This window comes from Eurypyga helias, unplaced genomic scaffold (assembly GCF_000690775.1).
Source record: "Eurypyga helias isolate BGI_N326 unplaced genomic scaffold, ASM69077v1 scaffold476, whole genome shotgun sequence".
NCBI lineage: Eukaryota > Metazoa > Chordata > Aves > Eurypygiformes > Eurypygidae > Eurypyga > Eurypyga helias.
Window position 1 is genome coordinate 93,715 of NW_010254501.1, and position 20,927 is coordinate 114,641.

Consider the following 20,927-nt stretch of genomic DNA (forward strand, 5'->3'; position numbering starts at 1 on the left):
CCCCAAACTCGTACCAAAGTGCTACATTTTCCTGTATCTGAGTGCACACACAGTTGTCTCCCTCTTCCACCAGCCTGTGTCAACCCATTCTCCCTGCAACTTCTCCCCCACTCTTGCTCCCCCCTCCTTCTTAACATGGGAAGCAGTACAGGATCTGGACTTCCTCGTCCTTGTAGGAGTGTTGCCTGCAGCAGCTCCCCAGCATCATCGGGACAGTATCCAGAACAAGGGAGAGACAAACAATGACGTGGAGGTTTCAATGAGAGTGGTTTCTAAAGAAAGATGAAAACCATGTTCACATTCCTCTCACTTTGTCACACCGCAAGGAACACAGGGGCTGGGGCTACGTTCTTCATCCCCACTTCCACCTGACAAGCTTTTATCGAAACAGCCTTTGGAAAGAAGGCTTCTTGCTGGACCTGTGGGCTGTACTGCACAAAGAGTTTATGACAAGCAAGAGGCCTTCCATGAAACCAGGAGAAATTAAAACTTCAAAATCAAGACAAACTGTAGACAAAGGATATCTATGAAGACTGCGGCTCTAACTCCTTCCTTGGCTTTTGTGCCGTTCTTAAACTCCTGAAGCTGTATGTGTCTAGTTCGGGATATCAGCACTGTCATCACCATTCTCTTATGCAATATGCATAGGTCTTTGATAGCTGTATTTCACTCTGACCACTAAGCCATTTTACTTTTTCTCTTAGAATAGTGTATGGTTTCCAAAGTGTGTTAAAAAAATGAAACCAAAATAAAAGAAAAATAATAAAATAGCCAAGATTATCTGAATAAAAGAAACCTTACAGGTCCAAGACCTCAAACAGATTGGGAGGAGCTTTAAAAAAATGTAAAAAGAGACATACAATTGTCAGATAATTAACAAATGTTATTTAGCAATTTATGTTATTTAATAATGATTCACTTTCCTCAAGTTTTCATGTATATATTATCCTAAAAACTTTAATTTTTCTTTACTCAAGTGCCAATTAATTCTACATAAAAAGAGGAGGTTGTAAATAAATAATAATGACCATGACATGAATATCCCCTCACAGTACATACATATATAATTAAACAAAAAGATTCGGCTACCTAAGACAGAAATATTAATAATCTTGAAATAAAAACCTTATCTTTCATGCAGTTCCACAACTGCAGTTAGAAAACAGCCAATCTGCTACAAGTTTATATGCAATAAAATGGAGGGACTTTAATGGGACAAGACAAAATGATAATTTATAACATAGCTCACAATAAATCAATGTGCTGCTATTTCTCAGACCTGTAAAACTGGTTTAGCTATTATTATAACCTCTATCAAGGATTAAAGGTCTGACTACAAAGAGAAAGAGCTTTCTGAAATTAACTTTGGGAACAGAACACCAACTAATGTCATCAGAGGTTTTCTTCTGTTTATCTAGTGGTCAGGACAAGTAATTGGATCCATTTCATCACATCTAAACTTGCTCTTTGTGTGACAGATAAAAATGAACATATTATCTCTGGATATTTTACTTCCACATTCAATTAAATTAAATGAAAACATTGCTTAAGTAGTTTAGACAAAGGCTTTTTATTCTGATAAGGTTTTTTGCATGTCATAATGAATCCACTGAGACTTCCTGAAGGCGGGAGAAACAGCAGTATGATTTTAGTGTGAAAATATCACAAAAGAGTAGAAATGAGGCTATGGTGTTTAAAAGTATACAAAATAAAGCAACTAATCTATGGAATTTCTTTGACTCTTTCTTTCATCTTAGACAAGGGAATCTTCTACGTCGTCACTGTTTTTAGGATTATTTTTTTTTTAATTCAAACTAAAAATTTTGCCATTATTAAGACTCCTCCAATGGAAAACCAAGTTCTCAGCCCATCTTTCTCATACTGGACTGTCTTACATGGTCCTCTTCTGACTCACACAACCATCTCTAACTGTGGACACTCCCACGGGGGTCTGAGCAAGGGAAAAGGGATGGGCTGTGACAGGATCACTCTTTTTCAAGTACTTTCACATAGCATAAAAAGTCAGAAATCCAAGTTTATACTCATAAATCAGATTCTGTAACAAAAGGATCCTAATGTCTTCTTTTGCTTCAGAGAGAAAAACAATAAATCATCAAGAAAGACCACTGAAGTCCAAGGAAATGAAGATTGCTAGCCTATCTTGATTGACATGAAGGAGGGATTTAAACATTTAAGTGAAAACATAACTAGTTTGATGGAGAAGGAGGTGCTGGAACATCACAAATTCTCCTTGTGATCACAAGTGACATTTTGGTGTGGTTTGTAGACAAGTCAAAACATGTTCAGGTATGCTGTTCTGAATTGTTCCCCTGAGTGAAAACATAAGAGAAAAGATTTCCTTCCTGTTCCTAATATTTCTTAACCTGCTGTTGTGCTATCTAACAAAATATCACGGTTATATCAAATCTTCATGGTTATATCAAATCTTTGGGAATGTTCTTAATTTAAAAATTAAAGAAAAATTAATGATCCGCTGTTTCTGTATTAGGTCCAGATTCTTTAACTGGGACAGGCCAAAACACGTGAGGGAAGGCTTTTTTTGTGGTATTGCAGATATGAACAAAGCCACAATGACACTGAGACTCTGAAATGAGTTCTTCCAAGATTTACAACACGATTTTTTTAAACTAAAATGCCTGATAATATGGAGATATTCATATCCATATTTCAGAATATTTGTTCATATTGCAATCCTCTGACCAACAAGAGCAAAAGTAATATTTTTTTAAAAAGATAAGTGAAAGCAAATAAATCATCAACCAACAGGGATAAAGTCAGAAACCATCAGGTGAAATGAAAATAAGAACAGTATTAAAAAATGCAAAACCACTACCAGAAAAGCATCTAGAAGGCACAGAACCTAACTGCTATTTGTTTCACCAACAGAAAGAAGAAGGTTCAAATAGCTTTCTGATACTGTATTACTCTTCTTGCATAACTGACCATAAAGCAAAGCGCTAAACACAGAGAGATCTGCTTCTTATTGTGCCACTATTTTGCTTGAATTTGAACATAACATAGCAAGGGGGTTGTCTCTAACGTGACAGCAGACGATACCTGCATAACAAACTCTCGACGGCGAGGCATTCCTCTCTCTGAAAGAAGAACATACTCTGGCTCCTTCTCCTTTTTGGCCTGTTGAATCTGAGCCAGACGACTGATGGGATTCATCCCTTGACCATATTCTGGTCCAGTCTAAAACAGGTTTAAAAGAAAGAGCCATTATTTCAGCATATACCCATAAAACTATTACGCTGCTTCAATAAATAATTTACTAGAGTTACCTCTTCTGTAATGTTCCATTTGAGAGAATAAGGAATAAATTCCTTCCCATCTTCTGATCATGAGACAGAAGATAAGAATCCTCAAGCTCAAAACTGGCAAAAAATGTGCACCTATTGTCTCCCACTGTTGCAGGTAGGGTGCATACCTACCATATGTAAGCTACTAACACCCTCATCCATCTGTGGAGGTCCTATGGGGGTGGATGAAAATCAGCAGATTCAGCAGTCAATTGTATCTCATCGCCTTATTCCTATGCCCCTTCCCCCTAACCTCTTAGAATTGGTTGATACAATGGTGGGACATGCAGTACACTAAGAACAGGTGGGATTTACATGGGGACAAAAAAGATTTGCCATAAAACAAGGAAGCTGCCTCTCTCAGCCCTCCTGCCTTCCTTCTCAGCACTCCCACCTTCCATCCTACAATGCAACTAAAGGTGTATGAGGTTTACTCTCCCTCTGTGTCATAGGAATTCACCCTCAAAATGCTTTTATGTAGTCAAGCTAGAGAGGAGCATCTCCAATGGCTAGAAACACTGTATATTGTAAGCCACTCACAAATTCTGAGCAGATGATAATCATCACAATAGCATGTCAAAATGTATGGTTGGTGGGGGAATTGACCTGACAGGGGGAAAACAAAAGGACTGAGAGACTGGTCTGTGCAAGATTACAGATGGGTGAAGAACTACAGTCCTTACAAACTACCTGGTTCAAAAAATTTATCTGAAGTCCTATTTAACCGATACATATACCGTAAGAGAAATAATGAACTTGCAAATCTAAATGGCATCTGAATGTAGAATTGGTTTTATGTGATTGAGCTATCTCCTTTCCATGAAGCTATTTGCGGATAAGAAGAGATCAGCGGTCATGCTTGAGCTTCTCAAATAAGAACAGACAAGTGGCCCAGAACCAAAAGAGATGATCAGCAACTGAAGGCAAAGACCAGGACGGGATATTATATTAAGAAAGCTGTGCAGTGAATCCTACACAGTGTAACTGCTGAAGTTGTTAGAGAAGATAGAGGTGAAAGAATTAAGGCAATGTCATGTACAAGGGCAGCTGTGTGGGCAAGAAGCCAGGCAGAGATAAAATGCAGAGCAGGCTAAATAAAGTGCAGGCCATAAGATATAGCCTCATAAATATACGTACAAATAAAAAGAAGCTATTGTTGTCACTTTTTTTTTGAGGGTCAAAACATGTGCAGGATAAATTAAAAGAAATGGGCACACTGAAAGCATTTCAGTTTGGATATTCAAAAATTAAAAATATTCTCATACCCAGGTTATTTTGACTAATAATGTCTTTTTCTAACATGGCCAAAATTGGATAATTCAGTTTAAGACTGTAACGGTAAATGGTATATGGTAATATATGAGACTTTTACATTATTATACCCTTTGCATCTTTCTTGAGGGACACTTTCCAAAATGAGACAGCTAGAGCCAATAGCCTTTTCAGATCTTGCAGCTTTAAGGCTGCATTAACGCTGATGGATTTCCATTAAATAATTTTTTATGTTCATTTTTTTTCCTAGAAGCTTTTGAGAATTAAATCCCCAGAATTTCAGTAGGAGCCAGGTATCTAATTAACCTAGGGTTTGGTTTGGGTTTTTTTTTTTTTTAATTGCTTATTCTTTTTTTGAAAGCAAAAGAAAAGAGGAAGATGATGAAGTAAGTCCTTTGTACATTTTCCAAACCCAGTTTTGGAATCTCCAAAGTCTTTGCTTATTTTAGATGGCTTTTCTGTTGGCTGCTCCTGCAGAACTCTTGTACTTGGGATACTCAGTATACAGATTTCTGATGCTCATACTTTTAGTAAAGTATGTACTGATTTACTTATTTTTACAATCATCTATCAATATAACACTCGATGAGGACTGAGTTCAAGCCATATCATGCCTGTATAATGCTGTCCAATCACAATGCAAGCCGTGGACATAAATACTCAGAAAAACTGAAGATTTTTTTTTTTAAACCAACAAGAGATGAAATTTAGGTCCTACAACTATATCCTGAAGCACAGGCTTTGGACATGTAGTTTTCCTGTTTCTTCCTGCAATTCTAGTCTCAAGGTTCCTGATCTGCACATTATGGGGTAAAGTCACCAGAGAGAAAGTGAGCAACTCCCCATTGTTATTTACCCCAACCTAAAATGAGTATGAAAGTATAAATGTGCCCTTAGGTATACCTAAATGACTGTCCAACCTAACCAGACAATAGAGTATCCTATACAAAGAGTTTAAATACTTCTTCACAAAATAGTATTTGTAAAATAAAATGAAATGTGGCAGATTTTGGTCACTTCCAAAGCGTCATCTTCTGTACTGAACAGATGAGTTAGTCTGATTAGTTGTTCAGTGCAGAGACTAGGCAGTGATGCTTCATAAATATGTAGACACTGTGGCTACTTTTGTTAGATCATTTAGAAGACTAATTACTTCAGATGAGCCTTTGATTTTGTATGAATTCAGGATGAGTAGACAAAACAGGGCTAATTGCCACAGAGTGACTGAATTGTAGAAGTAGCAATAAAGCTACTGCCACCAAGAATAAAAGCACCATTTAAGAAGCTTGAGCTCATAACAATCCAGAGCATCTAAAAGAAGCCTCATCAGTGCAGCAAGAAGCATATTAATATCCTCTGAGACAGGGCATATTTTAATGGAGGCATGGTTCAAAGTCCACAAGTTCTCCATGGGCTGGTCTCCAGTCACTTTTCTATCTGTATGTGAGAGCTAAAGAGCACTATCAAACACAGGGACATGAAACAAGTGCTTGACAAGTGACACACTAGGCTGAAATGTCAAGGTACTCTTGGCCTTCTTTCAAACCTTTGAAAAATCAAAACCAATTGAATCTGAAGTCACAAAACTCCCAAAAACCAGCTCCATGAGGGGAGGAAGCTGTACTGTGCAACATTTCCCCATATATCTCTCTTTCTCTTCAAACTGGGGGAGGGAGAAAGACCAGGGAAAGAACGACCATAAGTGCTAGTAGGGCCTTCCTGAGGAGATGATGCTAAAAATTCACATGCCTGTACAGAGCTGCTTGGAGGGTTTGATCCTCCACTAGACTTGAACCAAATCCCTGAAGACCTCAGTGATGCAAGCTTGGTTCTTAAGCCGAGCACCTTGCAAGTCATTATGTTTGAGAATCTCACGGCATTCTCAGAATTTTAAAAAGTACAGGCATATTAGCACAGGAAAACACCTAACAGTATCAACAGAAAATGACAAATAACCCTCTACTGATTTAAAATATGAGTAACCGTTACTTGCTGAGCAAATATTCTTAATTCTGTCAAAGGCGGACACATACCTTCAATATTGTTTTTGGACGTTTTTTAAAGTAAAGTTTTGGCTTCTCAATCACAGGAAGAGGAGGAAGTTTCTTAAGTTCTTGTAGGACAGACATTGCAGCACGTTTCTTTGAGAGTTTCTTGCTGTTGCCTTCTCCTTCTGCAGTGAATTCTCCTACTGTAACTCGTGTAACAAAGCTCTTCATGTGAGGAGGTCCACTTTCCTTAATCACCTTTTAAGCAAAAATAAGTGAGTCAAATCACCCCACAAGAATATAACTTAATATTTGTATTTCTGCAATGTACTTACTAATAATGTAGTTTTCCTGCTGTTTGAAGGCAATTTAGATGGGTTTTCATAAAATCTGGACAATTATTAATAACAGTACCACGTTTGAGAATAGAAAATTAAGACTGATGTAACCATCATATTCAGTGTTTCACAGAAAATACAACAGACGTATATTTTTAAAAAGATTGATACAACAATAAAATAATGCATATTTACAACAAGGCTGATGGGTTTTTCCTTGCAAGGAAAAAGAAATGTACTAAAGAAATTCATGAAGGTCCACCAGGCTTTGGCTATTTATCTCCATACAACATATTCAAAACTATATTTATATGGCATCACTTCAACCCCTTCTAAATGTTGTTCTTTTCTTATCAGAAGCCAGGATGTTAGTCATGATCTCTTGCTCTGTTGGAGCGCGTCCAGAGGAGGCCACGAAGATGCTCAGTGGGGCCCCTCTGCTAGGGGGACAGGCTGAGAGAGTTGGGCTTGTTCAGCCTGGAGAAGAGAAGGCTCCGGGGAGACCTTATAGCACCTTCCAGTACCTGAAGGGGCCTACAGGGAACCTGGGGGGGACTTTTTACAAGGGCCTGTAGTGACAGGAAAAGGGGTAATGGGTTTAAATTGAAAGTGGGGAGGTTTAGATTGGATATCAGGAAGAAGTTCTTCCTGGAGAGGGTGGTGAGGCACTGGAACTGGTCACCCAGAGAAGCTGTGGATGCCCCATCCCTGGAAGTGTTCAAGGCCAGGCTGGATGAGGCTTTGAGCAACCTGGTCTACTGGAAGGAGTCCCTGCCCATGGCAGGGGGGTTGGAACTAGATGGTCTTTAAGGTCTCTTCCACCCTAAACCATTCGATGATTCTATGACCTCAAACTTCAGCCTCAAAGGTCTGTACATTTAAGCTGTTTTAGCTGCAGGCACCATGCCTGCTCTTCACTCTTACCCTGTCAGAGTATGGAACTCAGAGAGATATGCCTTATATTTGACAGGCTGACAGAGTCTTGCTTCCATGACTGTCAATTGTCCCCCCAAGAGTAGCGAAAGGAATTATTAAAAGAGCCACCATAACTCGCAGAAAAGACAATCAGTTCTGAAAAGTTTAATTTATCCGTTCCCTTCCAAACATATTCAGGATGACAATGAGAAAACCTATTTGAGTACTTCTCCACTATCAAAAGTTAAAATAATGTGAAAAAAATAAAGTTCTGAACACTGTACCTCCTTTAGCTCTTTTCTGGCTTCACTTGTTCACACACACGTCTCCTCAGGAGGTTATACTGTTACGATTCATTCACCAAAAAAATTACAGCACTGCAAGTGCTAAGATAGCCATCTCTTCATGTATGCACCATTTACCGGTCTGGATAATGTCTATCAGGAATTAGAGACCTCATCTGGGAAAAGGTTCAGTCATTTTGTTTGATGGGCGGAAGCAGCTACCTAATTTAATCTTCGTTACATATAATGTGTATAAGGAGACATTAGAACCTATGACAGGCACCTCTTTGTATTAACTTCAAATCAATACAAATACATAATTTTTTTCAGTGAGTGCAATTACATCAAACCATTTTCTGAACAAGTGTAAGGCCTGAGAGTAAGGGTACTGAGGTAAAGGTGCTAGGGACTTCTTGGTGTAATAACTGTATTTTTAATGGGCTGAAACCTTCAACCTTAATATTATTGCAACATGTTTTGCATTAAAGTTCTTTTTATCAAGGTCATGTCCCTTGCATTATTTAGTTTTGCTGTTACACTGTAATGAGGTCTCCTTAGGCTTGTATTTCTTTTTTAAGCTCTCTTTTGTGGCAACTTCACCCAGCAAATACAATTATCACAGCATATATCAATAAAAAGACACAACATGAAAATTAACAGACAACTTTGTCCGCATTTTCCCAGAATAAGATGACATCTGTGCCAGCATGGGATTTTTCTGTTGTAGTCTAGGAGCGTTCCCCCCGTAAGATTCCAGACAATAATTTCAGAAGTGTTTTCAGGATTACCTCACTTGAAAATTTCCCACTAGTGCTTCACCATGTGAGAAGGTAGTGGTGCTTTTGAGGCACTGACCCACTCTGAGCCACGGGAGCCTGCACTGCCTCCACCACAGCTGGGACAAGCCATCCAAGTACTACAACACGTTGGCCGTAAAACACGGCTACATTAACCTTACTAAGATCCTTAATCTTTTTGTGGTCTTACTAATACCATTATATAGGTGCTTCTACTTACAAGCAATATCATGTATTAATAAACTATACAAGAATGTCTATATTGACCAGATGAAAAAGGAGAAAATAAGAAATATAATTGCTGAGTTCCTCAAATACTAGTTTATATAAGTCTTCTCATACATACGAATACACACAAATATATAGTTGAAAAAGAATGTTAATGCAAAACCAGATTACATTTTCATATACATGAAGATATATTTCTTAATATAAAACTAATGTATTCCAGTGCGGTTTTAATCTTTTAGACTCTTAAATATGTGACACAAGGTAAATAATTGCCTGGAAAACATTCAAAACTTTCTTTATTAGTGTGTAAATGAAAAAAAGTCTGTGTTGTCAGTGGAATGAACCCCATAGAATTCAGATGGGATCCAGATCAAGTTAAACATCGAAATTTGGTACCTTAGGAAAAAAAGTATTTACTGAACAACATTTTTGGTTAATCCCAGATTTTAGATCTTTTTACTCCACATGATTTCAAGCAGTTTTGCTATAAGCCTAGGGACAGAAAACACTAAAAAGAAGTTCAGCCTTTGCTATCTGTGCTGGTTTTGGCTGGGATAGAGGTAGTTTTCTTCACAGTAGCTGGTATGTTGCTGTGGTTTGGGTTTGTGCTGGAAACAGTGTTGATAACCCAGGGATTTTTAGCTACTGCTGAGCAGTGCTTCCACAGAGTCAAGGGGTTTTCTGCCTCTCACCCCACCCCACCAGCGAGTAGGCTGAGGGTACACAAGAAGTTGGGAGGGGACACAGCTGGGAGAGCTGACCCCAACTGACCAAAAGGATATTCCATACCATATAGAGTCATGCTCAGCATATACAGCTGGGGGAAGAAAAAGTGGGAGGACATTTAGAGTTACGGCATTTGTCTTCCCAAGTAACCGTTACGCGTGATGCAGCTCTGCTTTCCTGGAGGTGGCTGAATACCTGCCTGCCACTGGGAAGTGGTGAATGAATTCCTTGTTTTGCTTTGCTCATTCTTGTGGCTTTTGTTTTACCTATTAAGCTGCCTTTATCTCAACCCACGAGTTTTCTCACTTTTACTCTTCGTATTCTCACCCCCATCCTGCCATGGGGGGAGTGAGAGAGTGGCTGTGTGGTGCTGAGTTGCCGGCCAGGGTTAAACCACACCACTATCTAAGAACACTATATGCATTGGTACATCAAACTATTTGCTCAGTTGAAAGATAAGACCCATGGACCAAACCATGGTTAATTTAAAGCTGAGAATTTGATTGAGGGTGACAGTTCAATACACTTCTCTTTTTCTGTTCCACTGATTGAAAGAATAACTCCAGCAAGAGAAAACACATGGGGACAAACACATCTAAGGTCAAGTTACATCAAGAGTGAATTTGGCTCAATTGAATGAATCACGCTGACAAATGAAAACCAGCAGTACAATTACAATGAAAGAGCAACGCTGCTTCAATTATTAATGAGACTCCAGGTAGAAAATTCAAAAGATTACAACATGGGCATAAAAAAAAAAATAATGGAGATAAAAAACAGGTCAACAAAACCATGTCACCTATTATAATAACTAGAATAATCCATGATTATTTAGAAGTTTTAAAATACCAATATATTTCCATGTGCTTGTGCAGACAAACCCACCAGATTTTCCCAGTTTAAAAAAAACAAGTCTGTATGTTTTAGTAAAACTGGAGTGGGGAAGGGTGACCATCACACCAAATCCCAATGAGAGCTATTCAGTCTGAAAGCCTTAATCCCCAGGAGAGCAGGAGCCAGAAGGGTGTGAAACTTCCCACTGAGAACTTCCTCAGCCTCCCTGCGTCAGAAATTTGGTCTGTGCCTGGTTCGAAATACAGAATATCTGCCTCACTGTGATAAGACTGGGACACAAGAAACTGCAATTTTTTCCCAGCAGAACACTAGAAGGGGAGCGAGGGGCAGAAAATTTGCCTGTTCAGGCACTCTATCCCCTCACTCCTGATACTGAGCATGAGAAAAAGATATTGTATTTGCTATTCCAAAGCAAGAATACTCCAATCCAAAGGAAAATACTGAAAATAAAATAACAATCTGAAACACCCAACCAGGTTCTAATACCTGAAACTGTTGAGCACAGTTATGTCTTCTAGGCTCACCCCCTAGTCCTTACTGACAAACTGTAAATAAAAACCTTGCATGTTGCAAGAGACTTGAAAAAAGCAAGTTTTTAGCTCACTGCCAAGGAGGGAATAAAAGGCAAAATGACCACTTTACAGCTATTCTAACAATTCCTCCAACAATCAGTTTTGTATCTCTCTTTAAAAATTGCTCATTGAGAGACCCACAACTGCCTTAGAGGAGTTGCATTTTGACTTAAAATTTGGTGAATAAAGGTTAGCTAAGGATGCACCAGTGAGAACTATGGGGTAAATCTTGTTCTTTGTTAGAACGGAATGATTTTTAGTTAACAATTTAATAGATAGAAATTCCTTAAAACTTGTCCTAAAGTTCCTAGGTAATTAAAACTAGCCATATTACATGAAATGGGATAGACAGAAGAAACCCACTGGCTTCTGCATTCTCTCCCTATTCTCCACCCCTTGTGCAATTCTGAGGACATGTTTACATAGAACTTTACATATCTTTATGACTATTGCTTCGTTACATAACACAGCACTGCTGGAACATTGGCTAAAGCTTCATCAGCTGAAGGAAAGGCAGATCATTTTATAGCTATTGCACAAAAAACCCCCAAAAAAACACTAGAGAAAGCTTTGATGCCTGCCTGGAATAACACAAAACCATTTGTAAATAAAATCCTATTAGAAACATTAGATCCTGGGGATTACCCATAATTGCTTAGCAGTTTTATTGAAATATAAGCCAGTACCAAGTTCAATCAAAACTTTATTTAAGAATGTCACCTATACTTAGGTTTAAAGGCAGGAAATAATACAAAACCTGTCAGGAGAGCAAGAAACTGTCTTTTTTCAAAGTTGTTAATATTCTTTAGCAAGTGACACATAAGAATTTTCCTGTACTAAGTATCTCTGCCTGCATTGTCTCCTTACCTTACGCTCTCCCTTAAATAAGCTGAAACACAGGAATGAAGTTCAAAAGACATTCAAAGCACTATCCCTCTTCTTTCCAGCTTCCAAGCTATTCTGTGACATATAATCTTACATGTGCTTGTAGTTTAGTGTATTGATTTGTATGGAACTATTCCAAATACTTTTAAATACTTAAGGTGGAAAATGATGTGTGAAAAGTGAAACATTAATCAGGAGCTTCCTTTATGAAACACAGGCATGTGTTTCCATTATGTCTGATCTTATGAGAATTATGTTCTTTCCATGTCGTTGCAAATTGATACATCAACACCCCCAGACACCCCGGTTTTATCCTCAAGAATTAACATTCTCTTAACTTCCTAATTGGTCCATATTATATAGACCTAGAAAGCACACACACGTTTGTTATACTGAGAAATTCCTTAGTCAAAACCAATATTCTTTGTCTTTGGCTCTCTTACCTCCCTTCTGGGAGATTTCTCAGATTCCTAAGAAGGCCCAAATAGCTCCTTTGACACTGACCAATTCACAGATATGGGCCAAACATGTCAGTGAAGTGCATATAGCACACTGTAAGGCATGCTACGGCATGAATTGTTTTTTAGCATTCAAATATTTGCCTATACTCCAAAGGAAAAAGCACTGGAGAAAATAACCATCACTAGTATAGGCACTACCCATGTCCTTCATATACACTGTTTAAACGTAAAACAAAAAGCAGAAAAAGAAAACTTTATAGAGCCACTTACATTAGCATTTTTTTGCATTAAAATAAAAAAAGGAAAAAAAACCAGCTTGAAAGTCTGGTGGTTCCTACCACAACAACGTTAGATCTTTACAACCAGAGAACTTCTTCGTGTGAGAACTTTCTCATAGGAAAAATTGTCCTGTTACTATCATTCATTCTCTAGTAGTTAATTCACTGATAGCACTGAAGCTATTCCAAATATTATTTATTACTTAAGGTAAAGAAAGGTTTCAGGAGCAGGTTCATACATAAAATCATATGAAATGAGGAAAAAAAATCATGAAGGTCAAAGTAGAGATACATGAGTCAAACGGTGTGGAAGATAAAAATACTCATGACTTTCTGAAAACAGCACATCGATGCAAAGTGTCCCAGTGGGAACTTTTGCAGTGTATGAATGCCTACAGTTAAAGCAAAGACTTTGGCTGACTGTTGGGAAGATTATTTCAAATCAGATTGAGTGTGACTGATTCTAAATCCCACAGCACTATACGGAAGATGCTTGAACTGTCTTTCTGCCATCCACTTGTTTGCAGCCAGACATCAGGTCTCTAATACTTCTGAAAGAGCATCTACTTTAATAGTAAAATTTCAGTGTCTTAGACTCTGATACACTACCAATTCTTTTATTTAGAATTTTCATTAATTTAACTGTCATATTCATAATGTATTAATATTATTAATTGTGCTGAGTTTTAGTGGCACCTTTTTTTAAAATACTTTCTTAGCAAAGACATAATTGTGAAACACATACCTCAAAACTGACAGGTATATTGCGCTTCAAAGCAATTTCAAACACTACACTGATTTCGGACTTGTTTGCATCTTTATCTTCTTCTGATTCTTTTCCTGTTTCTCCATTCTGAAAATGAAGAATACATAATCATATTACAATTTCTATAAGATCAAAAAATAGAATGTGCTTCTCCCCCGATTTCTCAAAGGCTTTTGAGTTCTCCTGTCATGCATTTGTACGTGCATCTCAGCACCCCGTTATCAAACACCCACTGACCGTGACGCCATATATAATGCACTTACGATTCATAATTAAGGAACACATACACATTAATATATAAATTAATGATAGATGGCAAAATAATTTCTATGGGTTTCAGCCTTATTAATGATATGGTTGATAGTAATCTGAATACACACTTCTTGTGTCAAACATGAGGATCAGACCCTTGGACCTGTTTCTCAGTCTCTCTGCAGGTACCCCTTTCAAGCAAAGAAGCAGCCTTCCATACATCTTGAAAGTACAGAAGACTGTACTTCTCTCAGAAGAAATCCCGTGAATCACCCCCACACTTTGACTGGGTCACCAGGTTACAGGTGTCCTCAGCAGGTCCAGCTGGTCAACGGCCCCTCCATCGACTACCCTCTGGGAGTTACGGCCAGTGTGAAAAGGTAGTGACAGAGAACAGCTTGCTCAATGCAGAACATTATTTATTTATCCATAGGAACATAACAAACAGAGAGGCTAACAGATAAAACAACAAAAGGCACATGCACTAAAATTCAGCTTTGCTTTACATTTTAGGTAAGTCTTATTTTTCTCTGACAACCACTGGCATGGGGATCACTCAAAGATCTATTGCCTTCTGCAACCGCTACCTTACGGTGTTTGTGCCCCAGGCCACATCTTCCTTAGTTCTCAGAGGTTTCACTTTCAGCTACTTTCAAACTGCAAAGCTCTGAATGTTTCATACTGGGATCTCTCAACAACCATGTAACCTTGGCGAGGCTCCTAATTTTTTATTAGTGGAGGTAAACATCAAAGAAACTTGGGTTGAATTAGGTGGATTCCTGCAGAGTTCCCATCTTACATAACAAAGTCTGATCTAAATCTTCAGCCACCAGCATCGCTACAAAATGTAGATACAAAAGTTCTAAAATAACATTAAAAAAGCACTAGGTTCTTCACATTAACAATGAAATTTATCAATCTTTTATCTACCATTTGTTAACTCTTAGTATATTAATCCTTAAGATAACGCAGGACCAAAAATCCAGCAGTCAGCTACAGCATGTGGAATGAAGCACTTTTTGTCTCATTAAATGGTTGCAAAATTTTGAGTCTGAAAAAGCTATTTACATCCCTGACACCGATCTGGAGCTAAATACAACACTAAAAATTATGATGTTTATAGAACTTGCTGAAAAAAAAGGGTGTAGTGCAAAGCAGAAACAAGGGTAGTTAGAATGAAATTATGTAGGAACTCTAGCTCATTTCATATAATGAAACATAATGTACCACAGAAATGAAGAATGTAGGTCATTATTCATTGGGCAGGCAAAGCATTGATTAGGTTCACTGAAAAAGATCAACTGAATGCTATTAAAAGCACAATATTTAAAAGTAAAAATATATTCTGGTGATATAGAGAGTATCAAACAAGGAGTGGGGTACTGCTATTCTGTAAAAAAAACCTTAATGAGAATCTTACTCAGTATTGCGTTCAATTAAGTTTGTGTTTTAAAAAGGACACCGATAATCTGAAGAGTTGACAAAAAAAGCAATAAGGATGAACTACTGTTTAGAAGGAACAACTTTACACTGAGAAACTATGGAAACAATCAGATTCAAAATTACTTAGTCATAATCTGTAAATGTATAGGGTGAGAAACTTTTCATACCCATTACATTTAGCAAAGATAAAAAAATACCAATTAGAAAATGAAGCTACGTGAATTTAGAAGAAATACCTTGCAATTTATCTTTGAAATGGGGAACAATCAATCACTGGCATAATTTACATGAAATAATAACCTCCTGCGCCAGGGGAGGTTTAGATTGGACATAAGGAAGAAGTTCTTCACTGAAAGGGTTATCACACACTGGAACAGGCTGCCCAGGGAGGTGGTGGAGTCACCATCCCTGGATGTGTTTAAGAGACGGGTGGATGAGGTGCTGAGAGATATGGTTTAGTGGTGGACAGATATGGTTGGACTGGATGATCTCTAAGGTCTTTTCCAACCCAGTGATTCGATGATTCTATGATAATATAAATTCCACTGGACTGTCACCAAGACTTTAAGGTTTTCTAGCTATACTCTGCTTAACCACATACATAGAGTCTAATGTAGAAATTACTGTTTAAAATTTCATGATTAATACAAACTCATCAGTCCAGAAAATCCACAATTGTCCCTTCTGCCATTACAATTTAACTCCTTGCATATTTTTCCACCAAGCATAGCTGAGCCTAACTGTGAGTGGAGCACAGGGAGGATCATAGACTTTAAGACTTAGACCTTAGTACTGTGCAATAATGTTTCAAGTCTTAGTCATACGACTTCCCTAAGGAAGATAAAATATGTTAGGAGTGTCTCAAGTATTTTGTATTTAATTTTGATCCTCATTCCACAGCTGACACTTTAATCGTAAGGCCTTTCTTGGCCTCACATCCATGAGACAGCAGAGGTGCTTTGGCAGGCACACAATAGCTCTTTCATGAAAGCAGGTTCACATTCACCTGTAACCCTGCCCCGTTTGCTGACTGCCTCTTGTTTCTGCCCACCTTATGCTCTTCTACACGTTTGCACAATGAAGTATTAAGATGGCACTACCCCTCTTCAGTGGTTTAATATGGATAAAGGATTTTATCCTTAACTAAGTTTAAAAAAAAAGGGAAAAAAGAGGTATCTCAAAATTAAAGAAGAATATATAGAAGGTTGCATTAAGCAAACAGTTATGAAGGCCAAAAGGTAAACCCATGTATTTACTGTGCTATATTCCATGGATCCCATTCCAGTGAAATTCACTGGGATTCTAACGGGATGCAGGGCTAGATCGGTATCAGACTGTCTGTCCTTGCACCCCTCTCTGCTCTCCTTGGAAGCACAGTGGCAGTGACTGGACAAGAAAGAAGCTCAATCTAGCTGTGTAACTGAGGCCAGCCAGACTCCAACGTGTACTGCTTCTGATCGACAGATGTTGTTTGAGGAACGGTGAACCAATCATCCCCCGTGGCTGACCCAAGCAGGTCAGTTCTGCTGAAGGAAGCAGAGTTTTGCTGAGCTGGACCATGTCCCATAGCGATGGCACATCCCACCATCGCATAGCAGCCCTGCATGCACTTCACGTGACCAGCAGCAGGGAGGAGATAGAACCTTGGCACCATCAAGCTCTGAAACTCTGTGTCAACCAACCTGCAGTTCTCTGGAGAGCTACACTCGGCCTCACACGATGCAGCTCTTTGTACTCCATCGTGACCTAGGCACAGCATTACCTCCAGCCTCTCCAGTCACCTGCAACTCTACACCTACAACCCATGAAGTGACAGAGATATTTATTCATGACCAGCCTGCAATCAGCTCCCTTTACCCTCAGCATGACCAAGCCACAGAGGTTTTCCCTACTGAGGACTAGATTTAGTCTGTCACCCACAGACACCTGCTACTGAGATCCTACAGTATCCCAAGTCATCCTCAACTGCCGCACCAGAAACTCACAGTGCTCCCACAGGTCTTGCGAACGCTGTGTGAATGCCTCAGCTAATCTAACGTATTGTGTCCTGACAAGTCTTCCCTGTTTTCCTCATAGTTAAGTGTGGATTTGATTCAGTCTCCCTATGTAACTTATGGTGGTGAAGAAGGTAGGTACTTTGTTAACTCAGGAGACAGCAACACTACAGCATGCTACAAGGATTTAGGAAACTCAATTTGCCACGACTACACCTTCTAAAAGACCGCATATCCTCACAGACACTGAGGGAAACAGACACTAAGAGGACCCAGTTAGGCAAGAATGTTACTTACAGATTCTACTTCTTTTGCTAGGTAAATTACGTATGCATGTGGGCTATGATAACTCAGTATATAAACCAGGTACCTTACTTACAGGTTACTTACGTATATTATTTACTTGTGTCTACTACTTATTATTCTATGCACTTAGTTTAATTTCCATTCTGATTAATGTATACCTTGAATTAAGATTCTTTTGATAAAATATAAAATTAAGCATATAATTTTCAAAAACTAAGAATATGCTGAGCTAAAAATATGCTTCAGTAACATGAGATTCTCACTCAGGTTTGTGCTAAGGATTCATCATCAACTAATACATTTGACTGGAAACCAAGAGAAAGGAAAGGAATTAACAGTAAGAAAGGAACAGATTCCTCCTAAGACTTTACATATTCTTTTAAAATAGTTTTCCTGTTTAAAAAAAAAATCAATATTAATTATGGTAAGTGATTCTGAAGAGAACTTCCTGATCTAGAAAAATAATATAGCAAAACAAAAGGGTGAGTCAAACTCTCCTTGGATCAAAAGGAGGCTGTAGACTCAGGGTGAGGCAGAAAGAACAAAGATTTTTTTTTAATACTGAAAATTATTTCCATTGTTAAGAAACAGCCCAAAAACTATCACACAAGACAATGAAGGTACTATTAGTAATGTTTTGCACTGTGCACTGATCAACAGGCATCATCAGAAAGAGCATACAAAATAAAAAGATCGTCTCTTCATGCATTTATTTTGGTGTGTTTGACTGGGCAATTTTGTTATATTTGTCTTTTCAATTTGTAAAGATTATTCTGACAATAATTTTTCTGTTAAATATTTTTTAAACTATGACATAACATTTTCATTCTTAAGTCATAATATACACCACTTACAAAAACACCAGCGAGAAAGCTAGCTATATAAAAAGGTACTAAGTGGCTAAAAGCCTAAGACCATCAGACAGATGATCAGTAGCTGTCAGTGAGCTCCATCAGGTTCTTAGACACACTGGGGATTAGTAATTTCAACTGTAAAGATCACAGTCATGGCACAACATACATTTAAGGTTAATAATTCATTCTCTCCATGAAGCCACTGATTAAATGGATGTTTTCTCCACTTTTGGTATAGTCTCAAATATTTTATTTTATTTTTTACTTAATCACTGTTGACAACCCCAACTCCAAAATGCCTACTTATTTTTGTTATTTAAGTCTAGTTTCACGTTAGGTGTGTTGTAATAAATAACATTAATGATTTGTTAGTATGACTTCTCTAATTACTGAGGCTAATATGAAAAAAAACCCCACAAAAACTAAACACTGAAAAACTGGCAATTAAATTGTTCGATTTGGTAGTTGAACACGAGGATTAGGAACAGTTCTCTGAAACACAAACCTGAGGTAATTTTTCTGGAATAGGCTCATTCTGGAGAGCTTGAAGGGCCTTCATTGCAGCATTATGTCTAGCAGCTTGACGAGTCTTTCCTTCACCGAAAAACTCACTGTTGCCAACAGTTAACTGGACATAGAAAATTTTAGGCACTGGGCAGTGATACCTGGAAAGAAGTCACAAAAAGAAAACAACAATACACGTTATGAGTTTTAACCACCAATTTTATGTAGTATAGAGCAGTAGTTAGGCAAAATACATCATCTTTTCTCACGGAGTAAGACCTAACACTCAGATGCAAGGACTGTTCCTCAGCAAGGCCGTCGGTAACTGACAGCAGCTCCTACGTGCAAACCAGCCCTTCACTCGCATTCGCAGGGCTCTGCAAGGAGCTCCACTACACTGCAGCCCAACAGCCCAGCGCTGCTCCCTTCTTGCTTTGAGTCTTGAGAAGATTCAGCCTAAGGAGAACCAAAAGCTCTGGTGGAAGCCGTGCCTGGGAGACAACTCCCCCTTCCATGCCACTTTCCTGACACAGAAGGACTGTGAGGTCTCTCATCTGAAACCTGTTGGTATAGCTCAGCTCTTGGAGACAACAGAAAGTCAGATGGCAGAGAGTGAGGGATCCGGATGATATATTTCCTGCCCCTTTCTAAAGCTCAGGTACTGAAATTGTTGTAGAGGATAAGAAGGTGTTCAGTGAAAGAGACATAATATCGTTCTTGGGTTTAGGAGGTTCTTGTCACAGCGCTGTGAAAACTACAAACGTAAGAGCTTGTCCTCATAAGCAGTTTATACAGAAGTATTCCACCTCACCACCCCCTTCCCAGACTTGGAAAAAGCAATTTACCATAGATAATTAGCTCTAATCAATGTTAGAATTATAATATTTTAAGAGAACATTTCCACAGAGCCCTCAATATTCAACACAGGTAAGGGAACTTGTGGTCTAGTCTGCCTGAGCTCCTTCCTCAAAGGCTTTTCAAACACACTGGAGATTTAGTCCTTGAAAAAATACGTACCTATCAGAAATGGTTTCTCATTTATGACAAATGACTTGTACATATTTTATGGCAATGTAAAAAAGCCCAGGATTCCAAAAGTGTGGCCAAAGGCTAAGTCCATGACAACAAAACTAGAATCGCTCAAAACCACAACAAACTACTATATTTTCCTTCTCACTCTTAAAGGATCCTTATTAAAGCGTGCTCTCTCCATTTTCATCTAGTAGCATGGATGGTGATATTTTTGTATGAAGACTTTCTGACTTTCCATTAACAACTGTAACTGATTTGTTTCAACTATAAAACAAAATAAAAAGTTTTTCAGATAGCAGCACACTTCAAATCCAAACAAGTGTGAATTAGCACTCCAGCCTCAGTGTCCCTGACCTTTGTGCCTAATTCCAAAAATACATTTATATGGAAAAAGCAAAACCATAACATGGCTCCAACAAGCCTCTGGCTATAGGGCCTTGGAGGGGTGAGCTAAGTTGCCTTTACGACATGCAAAAAGTGGGTATTTACTTCGCTTTCCTGTTTACAGTTTAACACAGTTATGGGGAATTATTAAGGCCTGTAAATGCATTTGCTTATGTAACTTTCATAAAATTTATGTAATTTTCATAAAATTACAGAATAACCCAGGTTGGAAAGGCTCCTGGAGGGTATCTGGTCCAACACAGCACTCAAAGCAGGGTCAAGCTCTGAAGTTACACTGTCTTGTTCAGACATTGTCCAGGGTATTGTGGAGATCTCCAAGGACGAAGATTCTACATCATCCCTTGGCAACCCGTTCTAGTGTTTGACCACTCTTTCTGGATGAACGTTACAAAGCTCCTACACACATAATGAAATTCAAATACCATGGTGTCGTGGTTTAACTCCGG

The 20,927-nt window shown here is 38.4% G+C and overlaps 1 protein-coding gene across 1 annotated transcript in view; it reads right to left on the minus strand.

Annotated features, from left to right (window-relative positions):
* LOC104510664 (double-stranded RNA-binding protein Staufen homolog 2-like) overlaps positions 1-19,201 on the minus strand; it is a gene marked incomplete at its 3' end in the record, with an annotated part of 65,879 nt that extends 46,678 nt beyond the window's left edge. The window contains exons 1-4 of the mRNA XM_010152987.1: positions 19,046-19,201; positions 13,671-13,778; positions 6,629-6,841; positions 3,079-3,216 (exon numbers count right to left, since the gene is read on the minus strand). Of these exons, the coding sequence (XP_010151289.1) occupies positions 3,079-3,216; positions 6,629-6,841; positions 13,671-13,778; positions 19,046-19,099 (513 nt within the window). The remainder of the gene's footprint in view (positions 1-3,078; positions 3,217-6,628; positions 6,842-13,670; positions 13,779-19,045) is intronic.
* Between the last annotated feature and the right edge of the window lie 1,726 nt (positions 19,202-20,927).